Source organism: Budorcas taxicolor, chromosome 18 (assembly GCF_023091745.1).
Source record: "Budorcas taxicolor isolate Tak-1 chromosome 18, Takin1.1, whole genome shotgun sequence".
Taxonomy (NCBI): Eukaryota; Metazoa; Chordata; class Mammalia; order Artiodactyla; family Bovidae; genus Budorcas; species Budorcas taxicolor.
The window spans coordinates 17,501,379-17,526,976 of NC_068927.1; the positions used below are offsets into that span (position 1 = coordinate 17,501,379).

Below are 25,598 nucleotides of genomic sequence, written 5' to 3' on the forward strand. Positions count from 1 at the left end.
TACACCATGATCAAGTGAGATCCCGGGGATACAAAGGATCTTTAATATCTGCAAATCAATGTTATACATCATATTAACAAATGAAGAATAAAAACTATATGATTATCTCAGTAGATGCAAAAAAAGCTTTCAACAAAGTTCAACACCTATTTATGATAAAAACTCCCCAGAAGGTGGGCACAGAGGGAACCTACCTCAACATAATAAAGGCCATACACAACAAACCGATCAGAAACAAGGCAAGAATGTTCACTCTCATTACTATTATTCAACATAGATTCGGAAGGCATGGCAAATCCATGGTCATCAGAGAAAGACACCAAAGGATTCCAAATTGGAAAAGAAGAAGTAAAACTGTCACTATGCAGATGACATGCTACTATACATAGAAAATCCTAAAAATCCTAAAGATGCTACCAGAAAACTATTAGAGCTCATCAAGAATTTGGTAAAGTTGCTGAATTCAAAATTAATATATTGAAACCTTTTGCATTTCTATACATAAACAACGGAAGAAAGAGAAATTAAAGAAACAATCTCATTTACCATCACATCAAAAATAATAAAATGCCTAGGTTTCCCTGGTGGCTCAGACCATAAAGAATCTGCCCACAGTGTGGGAGAACTGGGTTCAGTCCCTAGGTTGGGAAGATCCCCTGGAGATGGGAATGGCTACCCACTCCATATACTTGCCTGGAGAATTCCATGGACAGAGGAGCCTGGCAGGCCACAGCCCATGGGTTCAGAGTTGGACACGAATAAGCGACTAACACCTTATGGTTAATTTGGAGTTAAAACTCTGAATTTTTATCAAGCGGCATAAAAACTTCATAAAATAATTTGATTGTGGGGTTTTGCTCCCTTTCTCCTTTACTTTACTATATGTTGTTCATTATTTACTATATTAGGCAACTGGGATACTCAATTGAATAAAATTTGGTTTCAATCATACATGACACAATTTAAGGGGTTCAATACTTTCCAATATGTTACTTTCATAGATGACAAACTTTTCTGTTTTCATTAACTTCTTTATTATTTTTAGGATTATTTAGGCCTGATTGATAATTCCCAGGCTTTGTCAACACGCCAGTATTCTTCCCTCACTTGAAGAATAAAGTGTGATCCCTTTATGATAACTCAGTACACAAGAGTTAGATTTGGATATATAAATCCATGTATATTATGAAATTTAAAATATGATTCAATATATAGGAAATTCTGACATTCTGTTAGTTTCTGTTTCCCCTTCAGTTTTATAGCTTTTCATTGATTTCTACTACATTTGGCACGGCATACAAAATTAATGTTTTCTCTAAATCTGGTTGTATGTAATATTTTGATAGAAAAAATAACCCTTACTTTTCTTGACTTTTTTGTCCTATGTAGTTTAGTAAAGAACTATTACCTTATCTGTTGAAATTCTAGACTTTGATATTCTGAGTGTACCTAGAAAAACATTTAACTTTAACAGTTTAGAAGGGTGAGATAATAGTTTGACAGAAAACATGTTTTCTAGAAGATGACCGATTAACTATGAGTAGAGGCATTTATGGATTGCAGATATCCCAAGCGTGAGGCCAGGGCCCAGCTAGTAACGAGCAGCAGCCACTAATTATTGGCTGATTTTTATGACTCAAGAACTGCTAAATAACTCTATAAATGACACCTTTTGGGCATCACATTTTAAATATCATCAAAACTTTTTGACCACCTTTTAGTGATCCTTTTACTTCTTCCTTATTCCTGTAAAACTCTATTCATACTGTCTTTCGTGGAGGACTCATTCAGGTCTTGGAGGATTTTCACACTTACTTTGGTTGTATTACTGAACTTATGTTTCATAAATGTTTCTTTCAGCTTTGCTGTCTTATTAGCATTATTAATGACTTTAAAGTACCTTAATAGCTAGTTTACTCTCCTGTTTACCTGTCTCTGTGAAGAATAGTAGAGAATATAATGCTTCTTTTAGTCATTCAGAGGCAATATATATTTTTTTTACTCCTTCTAGTGTCAAACCCATCTCTACATTTACCGATTCTTTCTTTGTAAAGTTTCTCACATCTGTCCCTCCAATCACTGATGCAGTTAGCTCATGCTTGTAACACCTCATCCCCAACCCGTCTCTTGACTGGTTTTCATCCCAAGAAAGTCCAGTATTTTAAAACTGTTTAAATCTACCTCTCTTTTGATATAATAATAATGATGATATAATAATAATATTAATAATATTATATTATATTAATGATGATATAATAATAATTATATAATAATGATCTTCCCCTGAATTCCTATTCCATGTCCTAGAAGTATTTCCTTCTGTATATCTCATCACAGCAGAAGATTTTAACTTTACTTTCTGAAGTTTTTAAATAAAGGTACAGTTGGCTGTACAGATCTATGGGTTCTGCATCCATTCAACCAACTGCAGAAGCCACAGTAATGGAGGTCTGACTGTACTATGTATGTAATTTTCTACAGTAGAAGGGAATTGAATATCTTTGGATTTGGCTATCTGGCAGTAGTTGTGGGGAACTGGCGGTAGTGGGGTGGTCTTAGAATCAATTCCCCATGGATACTTAGGGACACTGTACTTACAAAGCTGTAGGAGCTAAAGACTGCAAGAAAGTACATAACCTTCTCTGAAGGAGTTGTTCATGCAACTAAGAGGACAGAGTCAATTATACATGAAGTTAGAGGAAGTATGATAACAAAATCTAAACACTTTAAGTACATACCTTGTACTTGGTATAGTTGACTATTATCCTTCCATAATTTACTTTTTCATTATTAATCTAACCATACAACAGAAAATTTGGAAAACAGGTAATAAGATAACCTATTATCCTACTTCTAACACAACCATTATTATTATTTTGATATATTCTATACTGATTCCATATTCTGATTATTTAAAAAAAATATTTATGATTTCTTTGGCTGCACAGGGTCTTAACTGCGGAATGCAGGATCTTTTATTGTGGCATGTGGGATCTAGTTTCCAAACTACGGATCAAACCCAGGCCCCTTGCGTTGGGAGCCCAGAGTCTTAGCCACTGGACCACCAGGGAAGTCCTTAGTTTGATTTTTTAAAGATAATCATATCACACAACATACTTTTCTGCTCTTCCCTCCTAAAAGAATTTGATAATTATTTTTATTGCCTGTGTAAAATTTCATAGTTTTATTTAATTTCTGGGAAAGTATTTTTTTGTATTACAAAGGGAAAAGATAATGTTATCATAAGTATGAATAACTATTTCCTTGTTTTATTTGAAAATATTCTTGATTTATTTGATTTCAAACCACCTTCTCTCCCCTGCCCCACCCCCTCCCCCCCCACCGCTTTTACTATACCAGCACAGCCTAAATTTAGCATAGGTTTTTTGATATCTTTTAAAAATATTTTATATTGGAAGCTAAAAACTTCACCATAGGTTAAAAAAAATACCCAAAAAACTTCTGTTCCTAGACAACTTAAGGGAGCTGGGAGCCATTTAAAAACTCCTTTTGGTATAGGATTTTTCCTGTGAGCTATATCATTTATTTAAGCATGTGCTTTTTTTTTTTCCCCTATGAAATGGCAAATTTCTGGTATCTTGCTGCCTTTTTGGCTGTCAATCATTTTCCTTGCACCTTGGTTCAAAAGGAGTGGGAGGGGTAGAGGATGGAGGGCAGGATACAAATCACAGACATATTCAAATGTATAGGAAAGTGCCTATTTTTATATATTAGTGTTCATAACCTTATTCAGTGCCATCTGTTTGGAGTCAAAAGTAGTCTTGTTTTTGATAATACCCAGCTAAAGATATTTCAAGTTTTAAAAAGACAGCATGGGTTATTTATTTAAAATTTCCTGATATATTTAAAAGTTTACTGATATACTACATAAAGCTATGAAAAACGGGAGGAAGTTGTATTTAGTTAATTATATCCTATATTCTGCACATTGAAACACTACAAACAGGTAAATGTCTATGTTTATCATTAGTACAATTTAAAAAAAATCTTTAAAGTTACTTAAAACTTTGTTATAGGCAAAGCACTTCATCATATAAAACACACAGTCAGAAAATAAATATCTGTGATTTGGAGAATCCTAACCACAGGTTAAGGGAGGTCTATTAGTCTTCTGAGAATTACATAGTGCATATAAACTTTTTTCCCTAGAGAGACTTGTCATTAATCCAGCTAATCAAGTCCACCAGCAAATTAAAAGAAAAATGCATGTATCCTATCACTTGACTATCTGCATTAAAGATAATAAATCAGGCCCCAGAAATCTTATCAAAAGCAAAGTAATGTTCAATGTAATAAAAGTAAAATATAGTACAATAGAAAGATTCATGTTGAAATTTTCATCAAACACTACCAAACCTGCTTTAATTGCCATGGGACACATTTCTATGACACTAAACAATGAGTTGATTTAGTCAGCTGAGCAAAAAGCAGCAACAACAATAAGACCAAACATGTCCAATAAAAAGACTCAGATTATACAATAATTTTCTGTGTATTTATTGTGGGCCTGACATTGTGCTTAACTCACGTTATGTTATTCACAGTAGCCTCGTGAGGTGGTTATAATCATTTTTATTTTATAAATAAAGAAACTGAAGCCTTTCTAGGTAGGAAGGTGTCACTTGCATTTTGAGAAACAGGCTGAGGTGTCTGTTTGTAGAATGAAGGAAAAACAGGATGGGAGTGAGCTGTGGATTCTTAGCAGTGCCTATCTAGACCACTTTTTCATCTAACACTAAAATCTTTTTGATAATAACCTTGACAAATTATGAAAGAGTCACATATGTTTTGGAAGTTCTAAACCTGATGTATTGTGTAGAATCTTATGGAATATAGAGATTTATAACAAATATTACTTTTCTTTGGAATTCAGATGTAAATAACAAATGTTTTTTAGTATTCAAGTAGTTTCAAGAGGTCAGGTTAAGTTTTTCAATTTTTTTTCATTGTTTCATAATGTGGATCTACATAAAAATGTTATGATAATTACTAGTTGAGAACGTTCAGTAGATATTCTTGTTTTGCAGGTTACTCCTGCAAAGAGGAGTCCCTTAAATTCAAACTGTAATTTAAACACACGTCATAAATTGCTCTTTATTGTATTGGGTTGGCCAAAATAGTCCTTCAGCTTTTTCCATCAGATGGCTCTAGTAGTGCTTAGTTATCATTAACTTCATTTGAAACAATTTTGTTAGATTGTATTGTGACAGCTGTCACATCAGACTGCATTTTAAAAAACATCAGAATTGGTGAATTTTTGTGTAGCTACTTTAATATTAAAGATGGAAGAAAACAAGCAACATTTTTGCTTTATTATTTCAAGAAAGGTAAAAACGAGCTGAAAAGCAAAAAAAAAAAGAAAATTGTGCAGTGTATCGAGCTGTTGTGACTGACTGAACATGTCAAATGTGGTTTGCAAATTTCATGCTAGAGGTTTCTCATTGGACAATGAGCCATGGTCTGGTAGACCTGTTGACACTGACAGCAATCAAATAGAGACATTAACTGAGAACAATCAATATAATACCTCAAGGGAGATAACTGACATACTCAAAATACCCAAATCAAGATTTCCTTGGAGGTCCAGTGTTAAGACTCCATACTTCAAAGTAGGGGGGCATGAGTTTGATCCCTGGGTGGGAAACCAGGATCCTGAATGCTGCACAAGGTGGCCAAAAAATAATAATTAATAATAATAATAATCATCATCATCCAAATCAAGCACTGGAAATCATTTGTACCAGCTTGGTTATGGTTATTGCTTTCATGTTTGAGTTCCATCTAAGTGGGGAAAAGAAAAAAAAAAACCAACACTGACCATATGTCTGCATGCAATTCTCTACTTAAACATAACAAAAACGTTCTGTTTTTAAAACAAACTGTTAATGGGCAATGAAAAGTGTGGATAGTGTATAATAACAGGGAACAGAATAGATCATGAGGCAAGTGAAAGGAAACACCACCAATCACACAAAAGGCTGGTCTTCATCCAAAGAAGGTGATGCTGTGTATGTGGTGGGATTGGAAGGGAGTCTTCTATTATGAGTTACTTCTGGAAAACCAAACAATTAATTCCAACAAGTACTGCTCCCCATTAGACCAACTGACAGCAGCATTTGAAGAAAAGCATCCAGATTAGTCAACCGAAAACACATATTCCCTCAGGATAATGCAAGACTGCATGTTTCTTTGAAGACCCAGCAAAAACTGTTACAGCTTGGCTGGGAAGTTCTGATTCATCTGCTGTACCCACCAGATATTATACCCTTGGATTTCCATTTATTTCAGTCTTTACAAAATTCTCTTAAAGGAAAAAATTTCAATTCCCTGGAAGACTGTAAAAGGCACTTAGAAGAGTTCTTTGCACAAAAAGTTTTGGGAAAGTGGAATTAGGAAGTTGCTTGAAAAGCGGCAGAAGGTAGTGGAACAAAAAGCTGAATATGCTGTTCAATAAGTTCTTGGTAAAAACAGAAATGTGTTTTTACTTTAAAATTGAAGGAACTTGGCCAGCCCAATAGGAAAGACCTGAAAACATGTCACTTATAATACTACGATGCATGTATGTGTGTGCTCAGTTGCTAAGTTGTGTTCGACTCTTTGCTACCCCATGGACTGTAGCCTGCCAGGCTCCTTTGTCTAAGGGATTTTCCAGGCAAGAATACTGGAGTGGGTTGCCATTTACTACTCCAGGAGATCTTCCCAACTCCGCGATTGAACCTGAATCTCCTGTGTCTCCTGAGTTAGAAAGTAGATTATCACTGTGCCACCTGGGAAGCCCCAATCCTATGATAGGCATCTTTTATATCTGTAATTGATCTGAAGATACTTAAGTTATTTTCAGATGTAGAGAATTAATATGACTAGGTCAGAGAGACGGGGAGACTTGCAAAGACAAAAACAATCTTACCAAAGTCGGCAAATGCTGACTGTCCCACCACCATCATATTTTGAGGTTTTTCAAGAACAGTACTGAGAGAGAAATTTCCATCCTGTTAGAGGCAAAAAGTTATGGATTAGATCATTTTTCAAGTGTGAAACAAAGCATTTTAAAATTTTACTATTGTATTTTACGATTATTTTTTAAACTTTTTATTTTGTATTGGAGTATAGCTGATTGACAATGCTGTGACAGCTTCAGGTGGACAGCAAAGGGACACTGCCATTCATATACGGCCATTCTCTCCCAAACTCCCCTCCCATCCAGGCTGCCATTATAACATTGAGCAGAGTTCCCTAAGCTATACAATAGGTCCTCTGAAACAAAGTATTTTAATGAAAGCAGGGAAATAAACAATTTAAGACTTCTGTACTCCAAAAAATTATCCCACTTTTTATCATAAAATGAAAGAAACTGCTGTGAGTTGAAGATGCACATCCGGAGATGTGCTTTCCGTGCTGTCAGTTCAGGGATGATCTCTCTCTCTCTCTTTACTCCCTGTCACTAAGTCAGGTCTGACTCTTCGCGACATTATGGACTGTAGTCCACCAGGCCCCATTGTCCATGGGATTTCCCAGGCAAGCATACTGGAGTGGGTTGCCTTTTCATTCTCTGGGGGATATTCCTGACCCAGGGATTCAACCTGCATCTCCTGCTTGGCATGTGAATTCTTTATCACTGAGCCTTCTGTGAAACCGTCAGGTATGATGTGTGTGTGTTGTGTGCTAAGTCACTTTAGTTGTGTCCAACTCTTTGAGACCCAGAGCCCGCTAAGCTCCTCTGTCCATAGGATTTTCCAGGCAAGGATACCGGAGTGGGTTGCTATTTCTTCTCCAGGGGATATTCCTGACCCAGAGACTGAAAGGCATCTCTTATGTTTCCTGAATTGGAAGGTAGGTTCTTTACCACTAGCACCACTTAGGAAGCCCTCTTTCCTAAATCATCATCATAATTTCAGACAGAATGAGTGTCTTCTACTTTCAAGTACCATGGAAGGTTTTGGGAATATCAGTGAAAGTCGCTCAGTCATGTCCAACTCTTTGCAACCCCATGGACTATACAGTCCACGAAATTCTCCAGGCTAGAATACTGGAGTAGTCTCTCCCTTCTCCAGGGGATCTTCCTAACCCAGGGATCAAAGCCTAGTCTCCTGCACTGCAGGTGGATTTTTTTTTACCAGCTGAGCCACAAGGGAAGTACAAAGAAGTATATAAAATAGTTTCTACCTGAAAGAGCTAACAGTCCAGTTGGAAGATAAGATAAAAGTCAAGAGAATTTTTGAAGGCAGGCAACATATAAGTGGTATGAGTAAGCAGGAAAGATACTATGTTTTACAAATTTCAAGAAAGAACATTCTGTTGGGGGTTAATTAGGTAAAGATATTCAAATGAGATGAGAATTACATTAATCTTCAATGGCTCATTCATACCAACACTATCAGAAAGGGAGCAAAGGAGTACAATAGCTGACGTGTCCAACCAGAGGTGGCTAAGCTAAACAAAAAAGGAGAACTCCTCAGAGATCTTTTGCTTCAGTTACTCTTACCAAAACAGAATATCTGGTTTACAAAAATTATATCCATTTCTTTAAATTATTATCTTTCCTTTCTATAATTTTATATTAGAACATAAAAATAAACCAAAACATTGCATTTAGGTTTTAAGCTCTTAGTTTTAAAGCTCTTCTCTTACCACTGATTTCTCTTTTAACTATTTGATGTGTTAACCCTGATTCTTACATATTTCATATAGAAAACTATATATTTTAAAATATTAAAAAAATTTAAACCATTTTTCTCCTTTGTTCCTCTAAAGATACTGCAGATCTGTAAGTTATTTCTGAAGAAATCATCTTCAACATTTTCAGAGACGGGCAATGCTACCCAGAAAGCATTAAGACTAAATGCCTGAGCAACATGAGTAAGTAACGTTTGTCTTGTGACAGGCAGTTTTCCAGCGATTTTAACTCACCATCATCCACATGCAGAAACACGTCTCTCTTACCATTATTAAAGTATCTGATACATTTTTGAAAGATTTTTCTATGGAAATCATATTTATCTAAGTGTCTTAAAACTTAGGATAACCCTCCAGTCTTGCTGAGTACCTGATGTTATACTAAAGATGCATCAAAGTTGACAAATTTGTGAATGAAGTGTCAAATGAATTTGCATTCTAGAAAGAGTACAGCATCAGGTACAAAGAAGACACAATTATTCTTGAATAAATGGAAAAACCACTCTAAAAATACATTAGCCGCATATTACATAAAGCTGAATATCAACCTATTCTACTGGCTCAAGTGAATAAATTACTCCGGTGAAGTTCTGTTAAACGTAATAAAATATATTTAGAAATGTTTCCAGATGCAGGCATATTTTGGAAATACAGGCAAATTCTGCTTAAGATCACTGCAATAAACTAAGTATTGTAATAAACCAAGGCACAGGAATATTCTGGTTTCCCAGTGGATGTAAAAGTTATACTACACTGTGCTCTATTAAGTGTACAATAGCATTCATTATGCCTAAAAAAGGTACATACTTTGATTAAAAAATACTTCACTGTTAAAAAAAATACTAACCATCATTGCAAGCCTTTAGTAAGTTGTAATCTTTTTGTAATAGCAACATCAAAGAACAATAATACAAATTAAATACTATGGGAAAAGTTTGAAATATTGTGAGAATTACCAAAATGTGACATAGAAGACATGAAGTGACCAAGTGCTATCAGAAAAAAACGGTGCTGATATACTTACTTGACACAGGGGTGCCAGATTTTCAATTTACGGGAAAAAAAAAAAGTATTATCTGTGAAGTTAAATAAAGTGAAACACAATAAAATAAGGTAGGCTTGCATACATGGTAGATTTGGTGGATAGAGTACCTGAAGAACTATGGACGTAAGTTTATACACACTCCTGTAAGTTTGTACAGGAAGCAGTGACCGAAACCACCCCCCCACAAAAAGAAACACAAGAAGCCAAAGTAGTTGCCTGATGAAGTTTTACAAATAGCTGAGGAAAGAAAAGTGAAAGGCAAGAGAGAAAGATATACCCAGCTGAATGTAGAATTTCAGAGAATAACAAGGAGAGATAAGAAAGCCTTTTTAAGTGAACAATGCAAAGAAACAGAGGAAAACAACAGAATGGGAAAGACTAGCAATTTCTTCAAGAAAACTGGAAACATCAAGGGAACATGTCATGCAAGGATGGGCATGATAAAGGACTGAAATGGCAAGGACCTAATGGAAGCAGAAGAGTCTAAGAAAAGGTGACAAGAATACAAAGAAGAATAATACAAAACAGGTCTTAACGACCTGGATAACTACAGTGATGTGGTCACTCACCTACAGCTGGATATTCTGGAGGGTGAAGTCAAGCGGGCCTTAGGAAGCATTACTATGAACAAAACTAGTGGAGGTGATAGAATTCAAGACATTTAAACCCTAATAGATGATGTTGTTAAAGTGCTGCACTCAATATGTCAGCCAACTTGGAAAACTCAGCAGTGGCCAAAAGATTGGAAAAATTCAATTTTCATTCCAATCTCAAAAAAGAGTAATGTCAAAGAATGCTCAAACTATCATACAAGCACAATCATTTCATGTGCTAGCAAAGTTATGCTCAAAATCCTTCAAGCTAAGCTTCAAGAGTAGGTGAATGGAGAGCTTCTAGATGTACAAGCTGGGTTTCAATGAGGAAAGGAACCAGAGCATTCCCTGAATCATGAAAAAAGCAAGGGAATTCCAGAAAAACATCTATTTCTCCTTCATTGACTACATGAAAGCCTTTGACTGTGTGGATCACAACAAACAAAATTCTTAAAAGACTAGAGTACCAGACCACCTTACCTGTCTCTTGAGAAACCTGTATGCAGGTGAAGAAGCAATAGTTAGAACCAGATACGGAACAATGGACTGGTTCAAAAATTCGGAAAGGAGTTTAAGACAGGTTGTGTATTGTCACCTTGTTTATTTAACTTCTATGCAGGTATTTTTATAATGTCAGTCCTGTGCTTCTGAGCTGCAAATACTTTTTCATGGGCTGCCATTTGAGACTCATCTACTACACTGTGGCCTATTCTGTACCGTGCTGTTCTTACTGACCTTCACTGTAGTCTTTCAATCCAAAACTGGGCCAACGTATTGCCACAATTATGTCCTTTACCTTTCACCTAATTGGATTCTGGAATGTCTGTGCAATGATTTAAAGGCCCAAGTTGTAGAGACAAGATTTCCTAGTTCAAATTCTAGCTCCACTGTTTCTAGGTTTGAAGTCTGAGCAAGTTAGTTCTAATGTAAGGATCTATTTCAGTTCAGTTCAGTTCAGCTCAGTTCAGTCGCTCAGTCGTGTCTGACTCTTTGTGACCCCCACGAACTGCAGGACACCAGGCCGCCCTGTCCATCACCAAACTCATGGCCATCGAGTCGGTGATGCCATCCAGCCATCTTTCATCCTCTGTGGTCACCTTCCCCTCCTGCCACCAATTCCTCCCAGCATCAGTCTTTTCCAATGAGTCAACTCTTTCCATGAGTTGGTCAGAGAACTGGAGTTTCAGCTTTAGCATCATTCCTTCCAAAGAACACCCAGGACTGATCTCCTTTAGAATGGACAGGTGGGACCTCCTTGTAGTCCAAGGAACTCTCAAGAGTCTTCTCCAACACCACAGTTCAAAAGCATCAACTCTTCTGTGCTCAGCTTTCTTCACAGTCCAACTCTCACATCCATACATGACCACTGGAAACACCATAGCCTTGACTAGACGGACCTTTGTTGGCAAAGTGATGTCTCTGCTTTTGAATATGCTGTTTTGGTTGGTCATAACTTTCCTTCCAAGGAGTAAGCGTCTTTTAATTTCATGGCTGCAATCACCATCTGCAGTGATTTTGGAGCCCCCCCAAATAAAGTCTGACACTGTTTACACTGTTTCCCCATCTCTTTGCCATGAAGTGATGGGACCAGATGCCATGATCTTCGTTTTCTGAATGTTGAGCTTTAAGCCAACTTTTTCACTCTCCTCTTTCACTTTCATCAAGAGGCTTTTTAGTTCCTCTTCACTTTCTGCCATAAGGGTGGTGTCATCTGCATATCTGAGGTTATTGATATTTCTCCCAGCAATCTGGATTGCAGCTTGTGTTTCTTCCAGCCCAGTGTTTCTCATGATGTACTCTGCATAGACGTTAAATAAGCAGGGTGACAATATACAGCCTTGACATACTCCTTTTCCTATTTGGAACCAGTCTGTTGTTCCATGTCCAGTTCTAACTGTTGCTTCCGGACCTGCATACAGATTTCTCAAGAGGCAGGTTAGGTGGTCTGGTATTCCCATCTCTTGAAAAATTTTCCACAGTTTATTGTGATCCACACAGTCAAAGGCTTTGGCATAGTCAATAAAGCAGAAAGAGATGTTTTTCTGGAATGTTCTTGCTTTTTCCATGATCCAGCGGAGGTTGGCAATTTGATCTCTGGTTCCTCTGCCTTTCCGAAACCAGCTTGAACATCTGGAAGTTCATGGTTCACGTACTGCTGAAGCCTAGCTTAAGAGAATTTTGAGTATTACTTTACTAGCGTGTGAGATGAGTGCAATTGCACGGTAGTTTGAGCATTCTTTGACATTGCCTTTCTTTGGGATTGGAATGAAAACTGACCTTTTCCAGTCCTATGGCCACTGCTGAATTTTCCAAATTTGCTGGCACATTGAGTGAAGCACTTTCATAGCATCATTTTTCAGGATTTGAAATAGCTCAAATGCAATTCCATCATCTCCACTAGATTTGTTCATAGTGATGCTTTCTAAGGCCCACTTGACTTCACACTCCAGGATGTCTGGCTCTAGGTGAGTGATCACACCATTGTGATTAAACGGGTCGTGAAGATCTTTTTTGTACAGTTTCTGTGTATTCTTGCCAACTCTTCTTAATCTCTTCTGCTTCTGTTAGTTCCATACCAGTTCTGTCCTTTATCGAGCCCATTTTATCATGAAATGTTCCCTTGGTATCTTTAATTTTCTTGAAGAGATCTCTAGTCTTTCCCATTCTGTTCTTTTTCTCTATTTCTTTGCATTGATCGCTGAAGAAGGCTTTCTTATCTCTTCTTGCTATTCTTTGGACCTCTGCATTCAGATGCTTATATCTTTCCTTTTCTCCTTTGCTTTTTGCTTCTCTTCTTTTCACAGCTATTTGTAAGGCCTCCCCAGACAGCCATTTTGCTTTTCTGCATTTCTGTTCCATGAGGATGGTCTTGATCCCTGTCTTCTGTACAATGTCACGAACCTCCATCCATAGTTCATTGGGCACTCTATCTATCAGATCTAGTCCCTTAAATCTATTTCTCACTTCCACTGTATAATCATAAGGGATTTGATTTAGGTCATACCTGAATGGTCTAGTGGTTTTCCCTACTGTCTTCAATATAAGTCTGAATCTGGCAATAAGGAGTTCATGATTTGAGCCACAGTCAGCTCCCAGTATTGTTTTTGCTGACTGTATAGAGCATGGGCTCCAAAATCACTGCAGATGGTGACTGCAGCCATGAAATTAAAAGACGCTTACTCCTTGGAAGAAAAGCTATGACCAACCTAGACAACATATTCAAAAGCAGAGACAGTACTTTGCCAACTAAGGTCCATCTAGTCAAGGCTATGGTTTTTCCTGTGGTCACGTATGGATGTGAGAGTTGGACTGTGAAGATGGCTGAGCGCCGAAGAATTCAGCTTTCGGACTGTGGTGTTGGAGAAGACTCTTGAGAGTCCCTTGGACTGCAAGGAGATCCAACCAGTCCACTCTGAAGGAGATCAGTCCTGGGTTTTCTTTGGAGGGAATGATGCTAAAGCTGAAACTCCAGTACTTTGGCCACCTCATGCGAAGTGTTGACTCACTGGAAAAGACTCTGATGCTGGGAGGGATTGGGGGCAGGAGGAGAAGGGGATGACAGAGGATGAGATGGCTGGATGGCCTCACTGAGTCGATGGACGTGAGTCTGAGTGAACTCCGGGAGTTGGTAATGGACAGGGAGGCCTGGCGTGTTGCGATTCATGGGGTTGCAAAGAGTCAGACACGACTGAGAGACTGAACTGTACTGAACTGAACTGATAGAGCTTTTCTACCTTTGGCTGCAAAAAATATAATCAATCTAATTTCGGTGTTGACCATCTGGTGATGTCCATGTGTAGGGTCTTCTCTTGTGTTGTTGGAAGAGGGTGTTTGCTATGATCAGTAAGTTCTCTTGGCAAAACTCTATTAGCCTTTGCCCTGCTTCATTCCGTATTCCAAGGCCAAATTTGCCTGTTATTCCAGGTGTTTCTTGACTTCTTACTTTTGCATTCCAGTCCCCTATAATGAAAAGGACATCTTTTTTTGGGTGTTAGTTCTAAAAGGTCTTGTAGGTCTTCATAGAACCGTTCCTCTTCAGCTTCTTCAGTGTTATTGGTTGGGGCATAGACTTGGATTACTGTGATATTGAATGGTTTGCCTTGGAAACGAACAGAGATCATTCTGTCATTTTTGAGATAGCATCCAACTACTGCATTTCGGACTCTTTTGTTGATCATGATGGCTACTCCATTTCTTCTAAGGGATTCCTGCCCACAGCAGTAGATATGATGGTCATCTGAGAAAATTCACCACTTCCCGTCCATTTGAGTTCGCTGATTCCTAGAATGTCGATGTTCACTCTTGCCATCTCCTGTTTGACCACTTCCAATTTGCCTTGATTCATGGACCTAATATTCCAGTTTCCTATGCAATATTGCTCTTTACAGCATTGGATCTTGCTTGTATCACCAGTCATATCCACAACTGGTTATTGTTTTTGCTTTGGCTCCATCCCTTTATTGTTTCTGGAGTTATTTCTCCACTGATCTCCAGTAGCATATTGGGTACCTACCAAACTGGGGAGTTCCTCTTTCAGTATCCTATGATTTTGCATTTTCATATTTGCTTTTTTCTAAAATGAACTTTTATAAAGTTTTTGTGAAGATTAGTAAAAATAATGCATATAAAGCGCTTACCAGTTCAGCATATGCACAAGTATGTCCTTAGTCAACATTAACAGTTATTGACTAGGAATGCTAGTAGTAATACTATTATATCTGCTATCCATCACTGAAGCAGCTGAGCACACTGCCATTGACAGGAGAGTTGACATTTTCTGCTTGAATTCCAATCACAGGTGTTATGTCGTAATAAGTATCCTTTCAGGGATGACCACCTATGCTTTGGCCTGCAGGTTTTAACATTTAGTATTTAAACTCCCATATATATAATGTTAAAAATGGTCAGGAAGCAACATATGATGACTATCATTGTATCTACATCTTTATTCACATAAAGCAATGGTTCTCGACTTGAGGTGTACTTATTCTCCAGAGGACATTGGGCAATGTAGGGGGATATTTTGACTGTTTCAAGTGGGAAGTGCCTTCTAGAACCTAAGTGAACAGAGGCCAAGGATACTGCTAAACAAGTTAAAGGACAGATCTCTACGATAGAGAGTCATCTGGCCTATGGCCAGTAGATAGTCAACATCATTAATTATTAGAGAAATACAAATCAAAACTATGATGAGGGACCACCTCACACCAATCAGAACGGCCATCATTAAAGTCTACAATAAAACTCTGGTGAGGGCGTGGAGAAAAGGGTACCCACCTACACTGTTGGTGGGGATGTAAACTGGTACAGCCACTGGAAAATAGTATGGAGGTTCCTCAGAAAAAGGAGCCACATATTATCCAGCAATCCCACTCCTGGGCATAAACCCAGACAAAACTATAACTTAGAAAGATATAGGCACTCTCCTATGTTCATAACAATCCTCATACTAATAAAAATGATTGTTGTAAGTTTTGTAAGAATTTTCGTAAGTGTTAAGTTTTGTAAAATGGGAGGATCACTTTTAATTAGTGACGGGACAATTTGCAGTAACCTTGACCGAAAAGCCCTAAAAACATATAAAACTGTATTAGCTAGTAGAGGAATACGAGCTACAGCAAATGTTTTCAGGCAGCTGTGGTGTCCACAGCCCCACAGTAGATGCTCTAGGAAATCAGAAATTAACCGAAGACAAGGAGGAGGGCTAAGATGTGAGTGTAGGCAACTCTGACTGATGTGATGAGATGTACTAACCCCATGTTACAAGGAGTTAAAAAAACAGAGCAGTTGCTTCCATTTGGTCCACCCAGGATCATTAGGGAAGGCTTTAAGGAAGACGTGGTATTTGAAATGGCTAATGCAGATGAGCAGGATTTTAGTGGTTGAAAGAAAAGGAAGAGTAGGGAAAGGATATGCAGAGGAAACAGAGGACATAGAGTAGAAACTGGCTGATTTGGGCCAGAATATGGAAAGATATGGGAAGATTAGAAGAATAGCTTTACACAAGATCAGCAAAGGCCTTGACTCCTAAACTAAGTAGTTTGATCTTTTAAAAATTTATTGAGAAGCTTAAGTCCTAAAGGTTTTAGGACTGAGAGTGAGATAAATAGACCTTTCTTTGTTGCAATTAATCTGGATATTGCATATCAGATGGAAAATCTGGAGATGGGGAAATAATAGAATTTACTATATCCGGGGAAACAGATGGATGATTTAAGGAGTGGAATGTTGGGGACAGGTAAGGGATAGATATGAGAACACAGAATGCCTACCTAATAGAAAATACAAAGGAAGGTCTAATTGGGAACAGGAAAAGAAATTATTTTAGATAAGAGATACATCAAAGAAATGATTAGAAATGTAGGACTAGTAATCAAGGAAGAGAACAGAGAAGTATCATGAAAGGAAAGAGTTAAGAGAAGAATGCAAATCAAGACCCGTGAATAAACACCCATCACCCTTTAAGTTAGAAATTTTCAGTCTTGGTCCTTTTAGGCCAGATGATTTTTTTTCTTCCTTCCTTTTTTTTTTTTTTAAATAAAATAGAGTTGATTTACAGTGTTGTGCCAATCTCTGCTATATAGCAAAGTGACTCCATTATACACAGATATACATTCTTTTTTTAATATTCTTTACGTTTTGGTTTATCTCAGGAGATTAGAGTTTCCTGTGCTATATACAGTAGGACCTTGTTGTTTATCCACTCTGAATGTAATAGTTTGCATTAAACAACTCCAAATTTCCAGTCCTCCCCTTTAGCAACCACAAGTCAGATCTCTATGTCTGTGAGTCTATTCCTGATTTATAGGTAGGTTCATTTGTGCCACATTTTAGATTCCACATATAAGTGATATCATATATGTCTATCAGACTTACTTCACTTAATATGAGAATCTCTAGTTGTTGCAAATAGCATTATTTCATTCTTTTTTAGGTCTGAGTAATATTCCATTATATATATACACACACACCACATCTTCTTTAACCATTCATCTGTCAATGGACATTTAGGTTTTTCCCATGTTTTGGCAATTGTGAGTTATGTATGAACTTTGTTATGGTTCATAGCTACAAGAATTATTATGGTTATTGCTACCAAATGACTGCTATGTTATTGCTACCAAATGGAAGCAACTGCTCTTTTTTTTAACTCCTTGTAACATGGGGTTAGTACATCTCATCACAGCAGTCACAGTTGCCTACACTCACATCTTAGCCCTCCTCCTCATCTTCTGTTAATTTCTGATCTCCCAGAGCATCTACCGTGGCTGTGCACACCACAGCTGACTAAAAAGATTTGCTGCAGCTCATATTCTTCTACTAGCTAATACGGCTTTATACGTTTTGAAGGCTTTTTGGTCAATTAATGTGTTATTGCAACTTGTCCAATCACTAGTTAAAAATGATTCTCCCATTTTACAAAACTTAAACTTTATCTGAACTAGTTAATTTTGAGTCTACATTCTCCTTAATTTGTACTAATGAGTTTTATATTACTGATAACACAAACACCATGTGGATCCAGCTATTTTACCACAAGAAAAATCCTTAATCTCTATTGGCAAACAGACAATTCATTAATTTTGTTTAAAGAAAATAACAAAGGGAAAAAAAGATCCCCTCCAAAATCTAGTCTCTTCATGGTTTTTCTCCTGTGAAAGTTGCTTCATTTTATTACCTTTAAATCATTTTATTACCTTTAAATCAGCCTAAGCTAAGAGGAAATAAAATACTTAAAAGTAGTCCTTGATTATATAAATATATATTTATTAATAATGAGGCTTTTCTCTCCCAGATGGATATTAATAATCAATCAAAATGACTGATTTTCTCACGTTCTAAAACCTCAAGATTCACTTGATTTCAAGGTCACCTGAAAATGAATATCCCCTACTAGTGGAAGATTTCATATACAGTAACCATTAAGAATATAACAACTATATTTCTATCATCAGAAAAACAAATACAACTACATTTTAAAAAGATGTACATTAAACAGAGATAAATCTTTCCAGTGTAGAAGTCTTTCTTCTTTCTCCTTGCCTCATTAAAAGAGAAAGAAGGATTAGATTGCTTAGTTGAGGTGTAGTTAGTAATATTCAAAAGCCCTAATTTTATCTAAACAAAGCTCTTCCCCTCTTTCTATTTTCCTCCTATGAAGAAATCTGAGTTATGACTCTGCTGTAAGAGATGGCAAATAATGAATCTTCTTCCATGGGCTTGTGCATTACATTTTTAAAGATCTGTTTATTGTTCATGAGTATTTTAACGAAAATCTCTTAAAATGCAATGGGTTTAATTTGGATTGAATAAAAGATAATCTAGAGTAAATAGCTGGGAAATCAAGTGATCTCAAACAAAAATTCAGTAAGTGCCTACTGTGGGCCAGGTACTTTACACACATTGTTTCATTTTAATCTTCAAAGTCTATGAAACAGACATTCTTACTTCTGTTTCCCATATGAGAAAAGTGAGGTTTAATACTTGACCATTATTTAATGAATGTCACTCAGTTGGCCAATTTGGCCTGTCCTCAAATCCTATCCTCTATTATTTGAATTTTAAAACTTGGGGTAGTCTAGTCTGCATTAATTCATCTTTCATATAATCTACCTCAAGCTAAAAATAAAATAAAACCATGATACCAGTTTGGGAATATTCTACTTGGAATTAAAAAAAATACTGGGGAAGGATCGTTCATCCTGGTCAACTTGGCAGTAAATTTAGTGACTGTTGTTCTTTTTTACAGAAGACTGAAGGCAAAGAGGAAAAATAAGTCTTTTAAAAGGGGTTTTCTTCAACAAACCATCATGCTGACAAATTAAATGACAGGCATCTCTCTCACCAGCTGACAGCCTAGCAGGGTCCCTGTTAACATGCGCATTAGGGCAGACTGATTGGTTTAATTGGCAGTCATGCTTAAAAACCTGCAGAGGAATTGATGCTGAATGAATCATTTCCATCAGCAATATTCAGCAGTTTGAATGCAGCAATGCAACCAAAAGCTCTTAAAACTGTTCTATTTATTGTTGAAATCAATCGACCAAGTGATTACTTTCATTTTATTTTCTAAAACTGTGCTTTTCATTGAAAGCCATCATTTAAAAATGCTTAAAGGAAAAGATTTCTTACCAAATTTTCCCATATCTCAAACTGGAAGGTACTAGAAGCAGACAATGTCGTGAGGAATAAATCTAGGAGGAAAATTACAGAATTGTACGCTTTGTTACTGATGTGTACATTTAAACAGGAAGAAATACAATACATAAAAAGTTATAATACAGTTGTATTTAAACACATTTAAAATTTTATATATATATACATAATTTATGCACATCAAATGATGCTTATTGACAGTTTATAAGATCTAGATCTAAGCAACATCAATGATGGGTAATGTGACTCCTTACAAGTTCAACAAGGAATGCTATCAGTATTCTTTTTTTTTTGCCTAAGCACAAGGCATGTAGGATCTTATTTCCCTGACCAGGGATGAAATCTGTGCCCCCCGCAGTGGAATTGTGGAGTCTTAACTGCTGGACACCAGGAAAGTCTCTAAACTTTATTTTAATGTGCTTGATCCATCAAAGAAAATAAAGCAGATGACCCTGTATTAATACAATTAAAGAAAATGCATTTAAAGGGAGCATTTAGTATTAGTCATTCAAAGGCATTCTTTACTTTTTTTTTCTTTCATAACTGTAGTTCATTTTCTTATAGCAATATTTTTTAAAGTACCAATATAATCTCAGATAGGTCTCTTAAGCTAAAAAAAATATTTTTCTATAATGACGATTGATAGTTTCACAGCTAGTCCCACTGTTCCTGATGGATACATCATCCTAAGCAAAGAAAACAAGACAATTAAAGACCACCTGCATATTCTTTCTGGTAGATTGAAAGTGATAAGAATTATAGAATGAAACAACAAAAATATGTTTTAGGGACCAGTGCTACCCTACACAATGATGCAATTAAATGCACCTTTTTAAACATTTTATATATTTTAATTAACCAATCTTTTTGAAGGATAACTGCTTTACAGAATTTTGCTGTTTTCTGTCAAATCTCATCAAGAATCAGCCATAGGTATACATACATCCCCTCTCTTTTGAACCTCCCTCCTATCTCCCTCCCCATCCCACTCCTCTAGATTGATACAGACCCTGTTTGAGTTTCCTGAGCCATACAGCAAATTCTCATTGGCTATCTGTTTTACATATGGTAATGCAAGTTTACATGTTACCCTTGCCATACATCCTATCCTCTCCTCCCCTCTTCCAATGTCCATAAATCTATTCATATGTCTGTTTTTCCACTGTTGCCTTGTAAATAAATTCTTCAGAATCATTTTTCTAGATTCCATATGTATGTGTTAGAATACAAAATTTACTTTTCTCTTTTTGATCTACTACACTCTGTATAATAGGTTCTAGGTTCATCCACCTCATTAGAACTGATTCAACTGGTGTTCCTTTTTATGGCCAAGTAATATTCCATTGTACCACTACTTCTTTATCCATTCATCTGTCGATGGACATACAGGCTGCTTCCATGTTCTAGGTATTGTAAACAGTGCTGCAATGAACAATGGGATACATGAGTCTCTTTCAATTTCAATTTTCTCAGGGTATATGCCTAGGATTGGGATTGTTGGGTCATATGGTGGTTTTACTCCTAGTTTTTTAAAGGAATCTCCATACCATCTTCCCATAGTGGCTATATCAATTTACATTCCCACCAAAAGTGCAGGAGCATTTCCTTTTCTCCATAACCTCTCCATGGAGGTTATGGAGAGACTTTTTGATGATGGCCATTCTGACTGGTGTGAAGTGATATCTCATTGAAGTTTTGATTTGCATTTCTCTAATAATGTATAGGGGACTGGAATGCAAAAGTAGGAAGTCAGAAAACACCTGGAGTAACAGGCAAATTTGGCCTTGGAATGCGGAATGAAGCAGGGCAACGACTAACACAGTTTTGCCAAGAAAATGCACTGGTCATAGCAAACACCTTCTTCCAACAACACAAGAGAAGGCTCTACACATGGACGTCACCAGATGGTCAACACCGAAATCAGATTGATTATATTCTTTGCAGCCAAAGATGGAGACGCTCTACACAGTCAGCAAAAACAAGACCAGGAGCTGACTGTGGCTCAGGTCATGAACTCCTTATTGCCAAATTCAGACTGAAATTGAAGAAAGTAGGGAAAACCACTAGACCATTCAGGTATGACCTAAATCAAATCCCTTATGATTATACAGTTGGAAGTGAGAAATAGATTTAAGGGACTAGATCTGATAGACAGAGTGCCTGATGAACTATGGAATGAGGTTCCTGACATTGTACAGGAGACAGGGATCAAGATCATCCCCATGGAAAAGAAATGCAAAACAGCAAAATGGCTGTCTGGGGAGGCCTTACAAATAGCTATGAAAAGAAAAGAAGTGAAAACCAACGGAGAAAAGGAAAGATATAAGCATCTGAATGCAGAGTTCCAAAGAATAGCAAGGAGAGATAAGAAAGCCTTCCTCAGTGATCAGTGCAAAGAAATAGAGGAAAATAACAGAATGGGAAAGACTAGAGATTTCTTCAAGAAAATTAGAGATACCAAGGGAACATTTCATGCAAAACACACGATCGATAAAGGACAGAAATGGTAGGGACCTAACAGAAGTAGAAGAGATTAAGAAGAGGTGGCAAGAATACACATAAGAACTGTACAAAAGAAATCTACAAGACCAAGAAAATCATGATGGTGTGATCACTCACCTGGAGCCAGACATTCTGGAATGTGAAGTCAAGTGGGCCTTGGAAAACATCACTATGAACAAAGCTAGTAGAGGTGATGGAATTGCAGTTGAGTTATTTCAAATCCAAAAAGATGATGCTGTGAAAGTACTGCACTCAATATGCCAGCAAATTTGGGAAACTCAGCAGTGGCCACAGTACTGGAAAAGGTCAGTTTTCATTCCAATCCCCAAGAAAGGCAATGCCAAAGAATGCTCAAACTACTGTACAATTGCACTCATCTCATGCATTGGAGAAGGAAATGACAACCCACTCCAGTGTTCTTGCCTAGAGAATCCCAGGGACAGGGGAGCCTGGTGGGCTGCCATCTATGGGGTTGCACAGACTTGGCCACGACTGAAGTGACTTAGCAGTAGCAGCACCCACTAGTAAAGTAATGCTCAAAATTCTCCAAGCCAGGCTTCAGCAATACGTGAACCGTGAACTTCCAGATGTTCCAGCTGGTTTTAGAAAAGGCAGAGGAACCAGAGATCAAATTGCCAACATCCAATGGATCATCGAAAAAGCAAGAGAGTTCCAGAAAAACATCTCTTTCTGCTCCATTGACTATGCCAAAGCCTTTGACGGTGTGGATCACAATCAACTGTGGAAAATTCTGAAAGAGATGGGAATACCTGACCACCTGACCTGCCTCTTGAGAAACCTGTATGCAGGTCAGGAAGCAACAGTTAGAACTGGACATGGAACAACAGACTGGTTCCAAATAGGAAAAGGAGTATGTCAAGGCTGTATATTGTCACCCTGCTTATGTAACTTCTATTCAGAGTACATCATGAGAAACACTGGGCTGGAAGAAGCACAAGCTGGAATCAAGATTGCTGGGAGAAGTATCAATAACCTCAGGTATGCAGATGACACCACCCTTATGGCAGAAAGTGAAGAGGAACTAAAAAGCCTCTTGATGAAAGTGAAAGAAGAGAGTGAAAAAGTTGGCTTAAAGCTCAACAATCAGAAAACGAAGATCATGGCATCTGGTCCCATCACTTCATGGCAAAGAGACAGGGAAACAGTGTAAACAGTGTCTGACTCTATTTTTGGGCTCCAAAATCACTGCTATGGTGACTGCAGCCATGAAATTAAAAGACACTTACTCCTTGGAAGAAAAGTTATGACCAACCTAGATAGCATATTCAAAAGCAGAGACATTATTTTGCCAACATAGGTCCGTCTAGTCAAGGCTATAATTTTTCCAGTGGTCATGTATGGATGTGAGAGTTGGACTATGAAGAAAGCTGAGCACCAAAGAATTGATGCTTTTGAAGTGTGGTGTTGGAGAAGACTCTTGAGAGTCCCTTGGACTGCAAAGGAGATCAAACCAGTCCATCCTAAAGGAGATTAGTCCTGGGTGTTCACTGGAAGGAATGATACTGAAGTTGAAACTCCAGTACTTTGGCCATCTGATGTGAAGAGTTGACTAATTGGAAAAGACTCTGATGCTGGCAGGGATTGGGGGCAGGAGGAGAAGGGGATGACAGAGGATGAGATGCCTGGATGGCATGATCGACTTGATGGACATGATTTTGAGTGAACTCCGGGATTTGGTGATGGACAGGGCGGCCTGGGGTGCTGTGATTCATGGGGTCTCAAAGAGTCGGACACGACTGAGCGACTGAACTGAACTGAATAATGTACAGTGTCTTCATTAGTTGTTTCATTGCTAAGTCGCTTCAGTCATGTCCAACTCTGTGCGACCCCATAGACAGCAGCCCACCAGGCTTCCCCGTCCCTGGGATTCTCCAGGCAAGAACACTGGAGTGGGTTGCCATTTCCTTCTCCAAGGCATGAAAGTGAAAAGTGAAAGTGAAGTCGCTCAGTGCTGTCCGACTCTTGGGGACCCCATGGACTGCAGCCTACCAGGCTCCTCCACCCATGGGATTTTCCAGGCAAGAGTACTAGAGTGGGGTGCCATTGTGTGTACAGTTCTTTTGTCTCCTTGGGTAAATTTATTCTACATATTTAATTCTTTTTGTTGCAATGGTGAATGGGATTGATTCTTTAATTTCACTTTCTGCTATTTCCATGTATTGATTTTGTATGGTGCAACTTTGCTAAATTCACTGATTAGCTCTAATAATTTACCAATACTACCTTTAGGGTTTTCTATGTGCAGTATCATGTCGTCTGCAAACAGTGAGAGCTTTACTTCTTCTTTTCCAATCTGGATTGCGTTTATTTCTTTTTCTTCTCTGACTGCTGGAGCTAGGACTTCCAGAACTCGGTTGAATAACAGTGACAAAAGTGGACACTCTTTTCTTGGTCCTGATCATAGGGGGAATGCTTTCAGTTTTTCAACATTGAGAATAGTATTTGCAGTAAGCTTATCATGTATGGCCTTTATTATGTTGAGGTAGGTTCCCTTTTTTGAAGTGTTTTAATCATAAATGGGTGCTGAATTTTGTCAAAACCTTTTCTGCATCTATTCAGATTATCATGATTTTTATGTTTCAATTTGTTAATATGGTGTATCAGATTGATTTGCACATACTGAAAAATCCTTGCATCCTTGCAATAAACCCAACTTGATCATGGTGTATGAGCTTTTTGATGTGTTGCTGAATTGTGTTTGGTAAAATTTTGTTGAGGATATTTGTATTTATGTTCATCAGTGTTACTGGCCTATAGTTTTCCTTTTTTGTGTTGTCTTTGTCTGGTTTTGGTATTGGGGTGATGGTGGCCTTGTGGAATTAGTTTGGAAGTGTTCCTTCCTCTGAAATTTTTTGGAATAGTTTTAGAAGGATAGGCATTAGCTCTTCTCTAAATATTTTAAATAATTCTCCTGTGAAGTCATGTGGTCCTGGGCTTTTATTTTTTGGGAGATTTTGGATTACAGCTTCAATTTCAGTGCTTATAATTGGGTGGTTATAATTTCTATTTCGTCCTGGTTCAGGCTTGGAAGATTGAACTTTTCTAAGAATCTGTCCATTTCTTCCAAGTTATCTATTTCATTGCCACACAGTTTTTCGTAATAGTCTCTTATAATACTTTGTGTTTCTTCATTATCTGTTGTAATCTCTCCTTTTTCATTTCTAATTTTGATTTGATTCTTCTCTCATTTTTTGTTAATGAGTCTGGCTAAAGGTTTGTCAATTTTGTTTATCTTCTCAAAGAACCAGATTTTAGTTTTATTATTCTTTACTGTTGTTTCTTTCATTCCTTTTGCATTTATTTCTGCTCAGATCTTTATGATTTCTTTCCTTTGACTACTTTTGGGGATTTTTCTGTTCTTCTTTATCCAGTTGTTTTAGGTGTAAAGTTAGGTTTTCTATTCGATGTTTTTCTTGAGGTAGGATTGTATTGCTATAAACTTCCCTCTCAGGAATGCTTTTGCTCCATCTCATAGGTTTTGAGTTGTCATATTTCCATTGTCATTTCTTTCTAGAGATTTTTTGACTTCCCTTTTGATTTCGTCACTAACCTCTTGGTTATTTAGAAATCTGTTGTTTAATCTTCAT

At 37.4% G+C, this 25,598-nt stretch overlaps 1 protein-coding gene across 1 annotated transcript in view; it reads right to left on the reverse strand.

Annotated features, from left to right (window-relative positions):
* ITFG1 (integrin alpha FG-GAP repeat containing 1) overlaps nucleotides 1-25,598 on the reverse strand; it is a 297,927-nt gene that overhangs the window by 206,394 nt on the left and 65,935 nt on the right. Inside the window, exons 7-8 of the mRNA XM_052655911.1 lie at nucleotides 19,465-19,526; nucleotides 6,929-7,010 (exon numbers count right to left, since the gene is read on the reverse strand). Coding sequence (XP_052511871.1) covers nucleotides 6,929-7,010; nucleotides 19,465-19,526 — 144 coding nt within the window. The remainder of the gene's footprint in view (nucleotides 1-6,928; nucleotides 7,011-19,464; nucleotides 19,527-25,598) is intronic.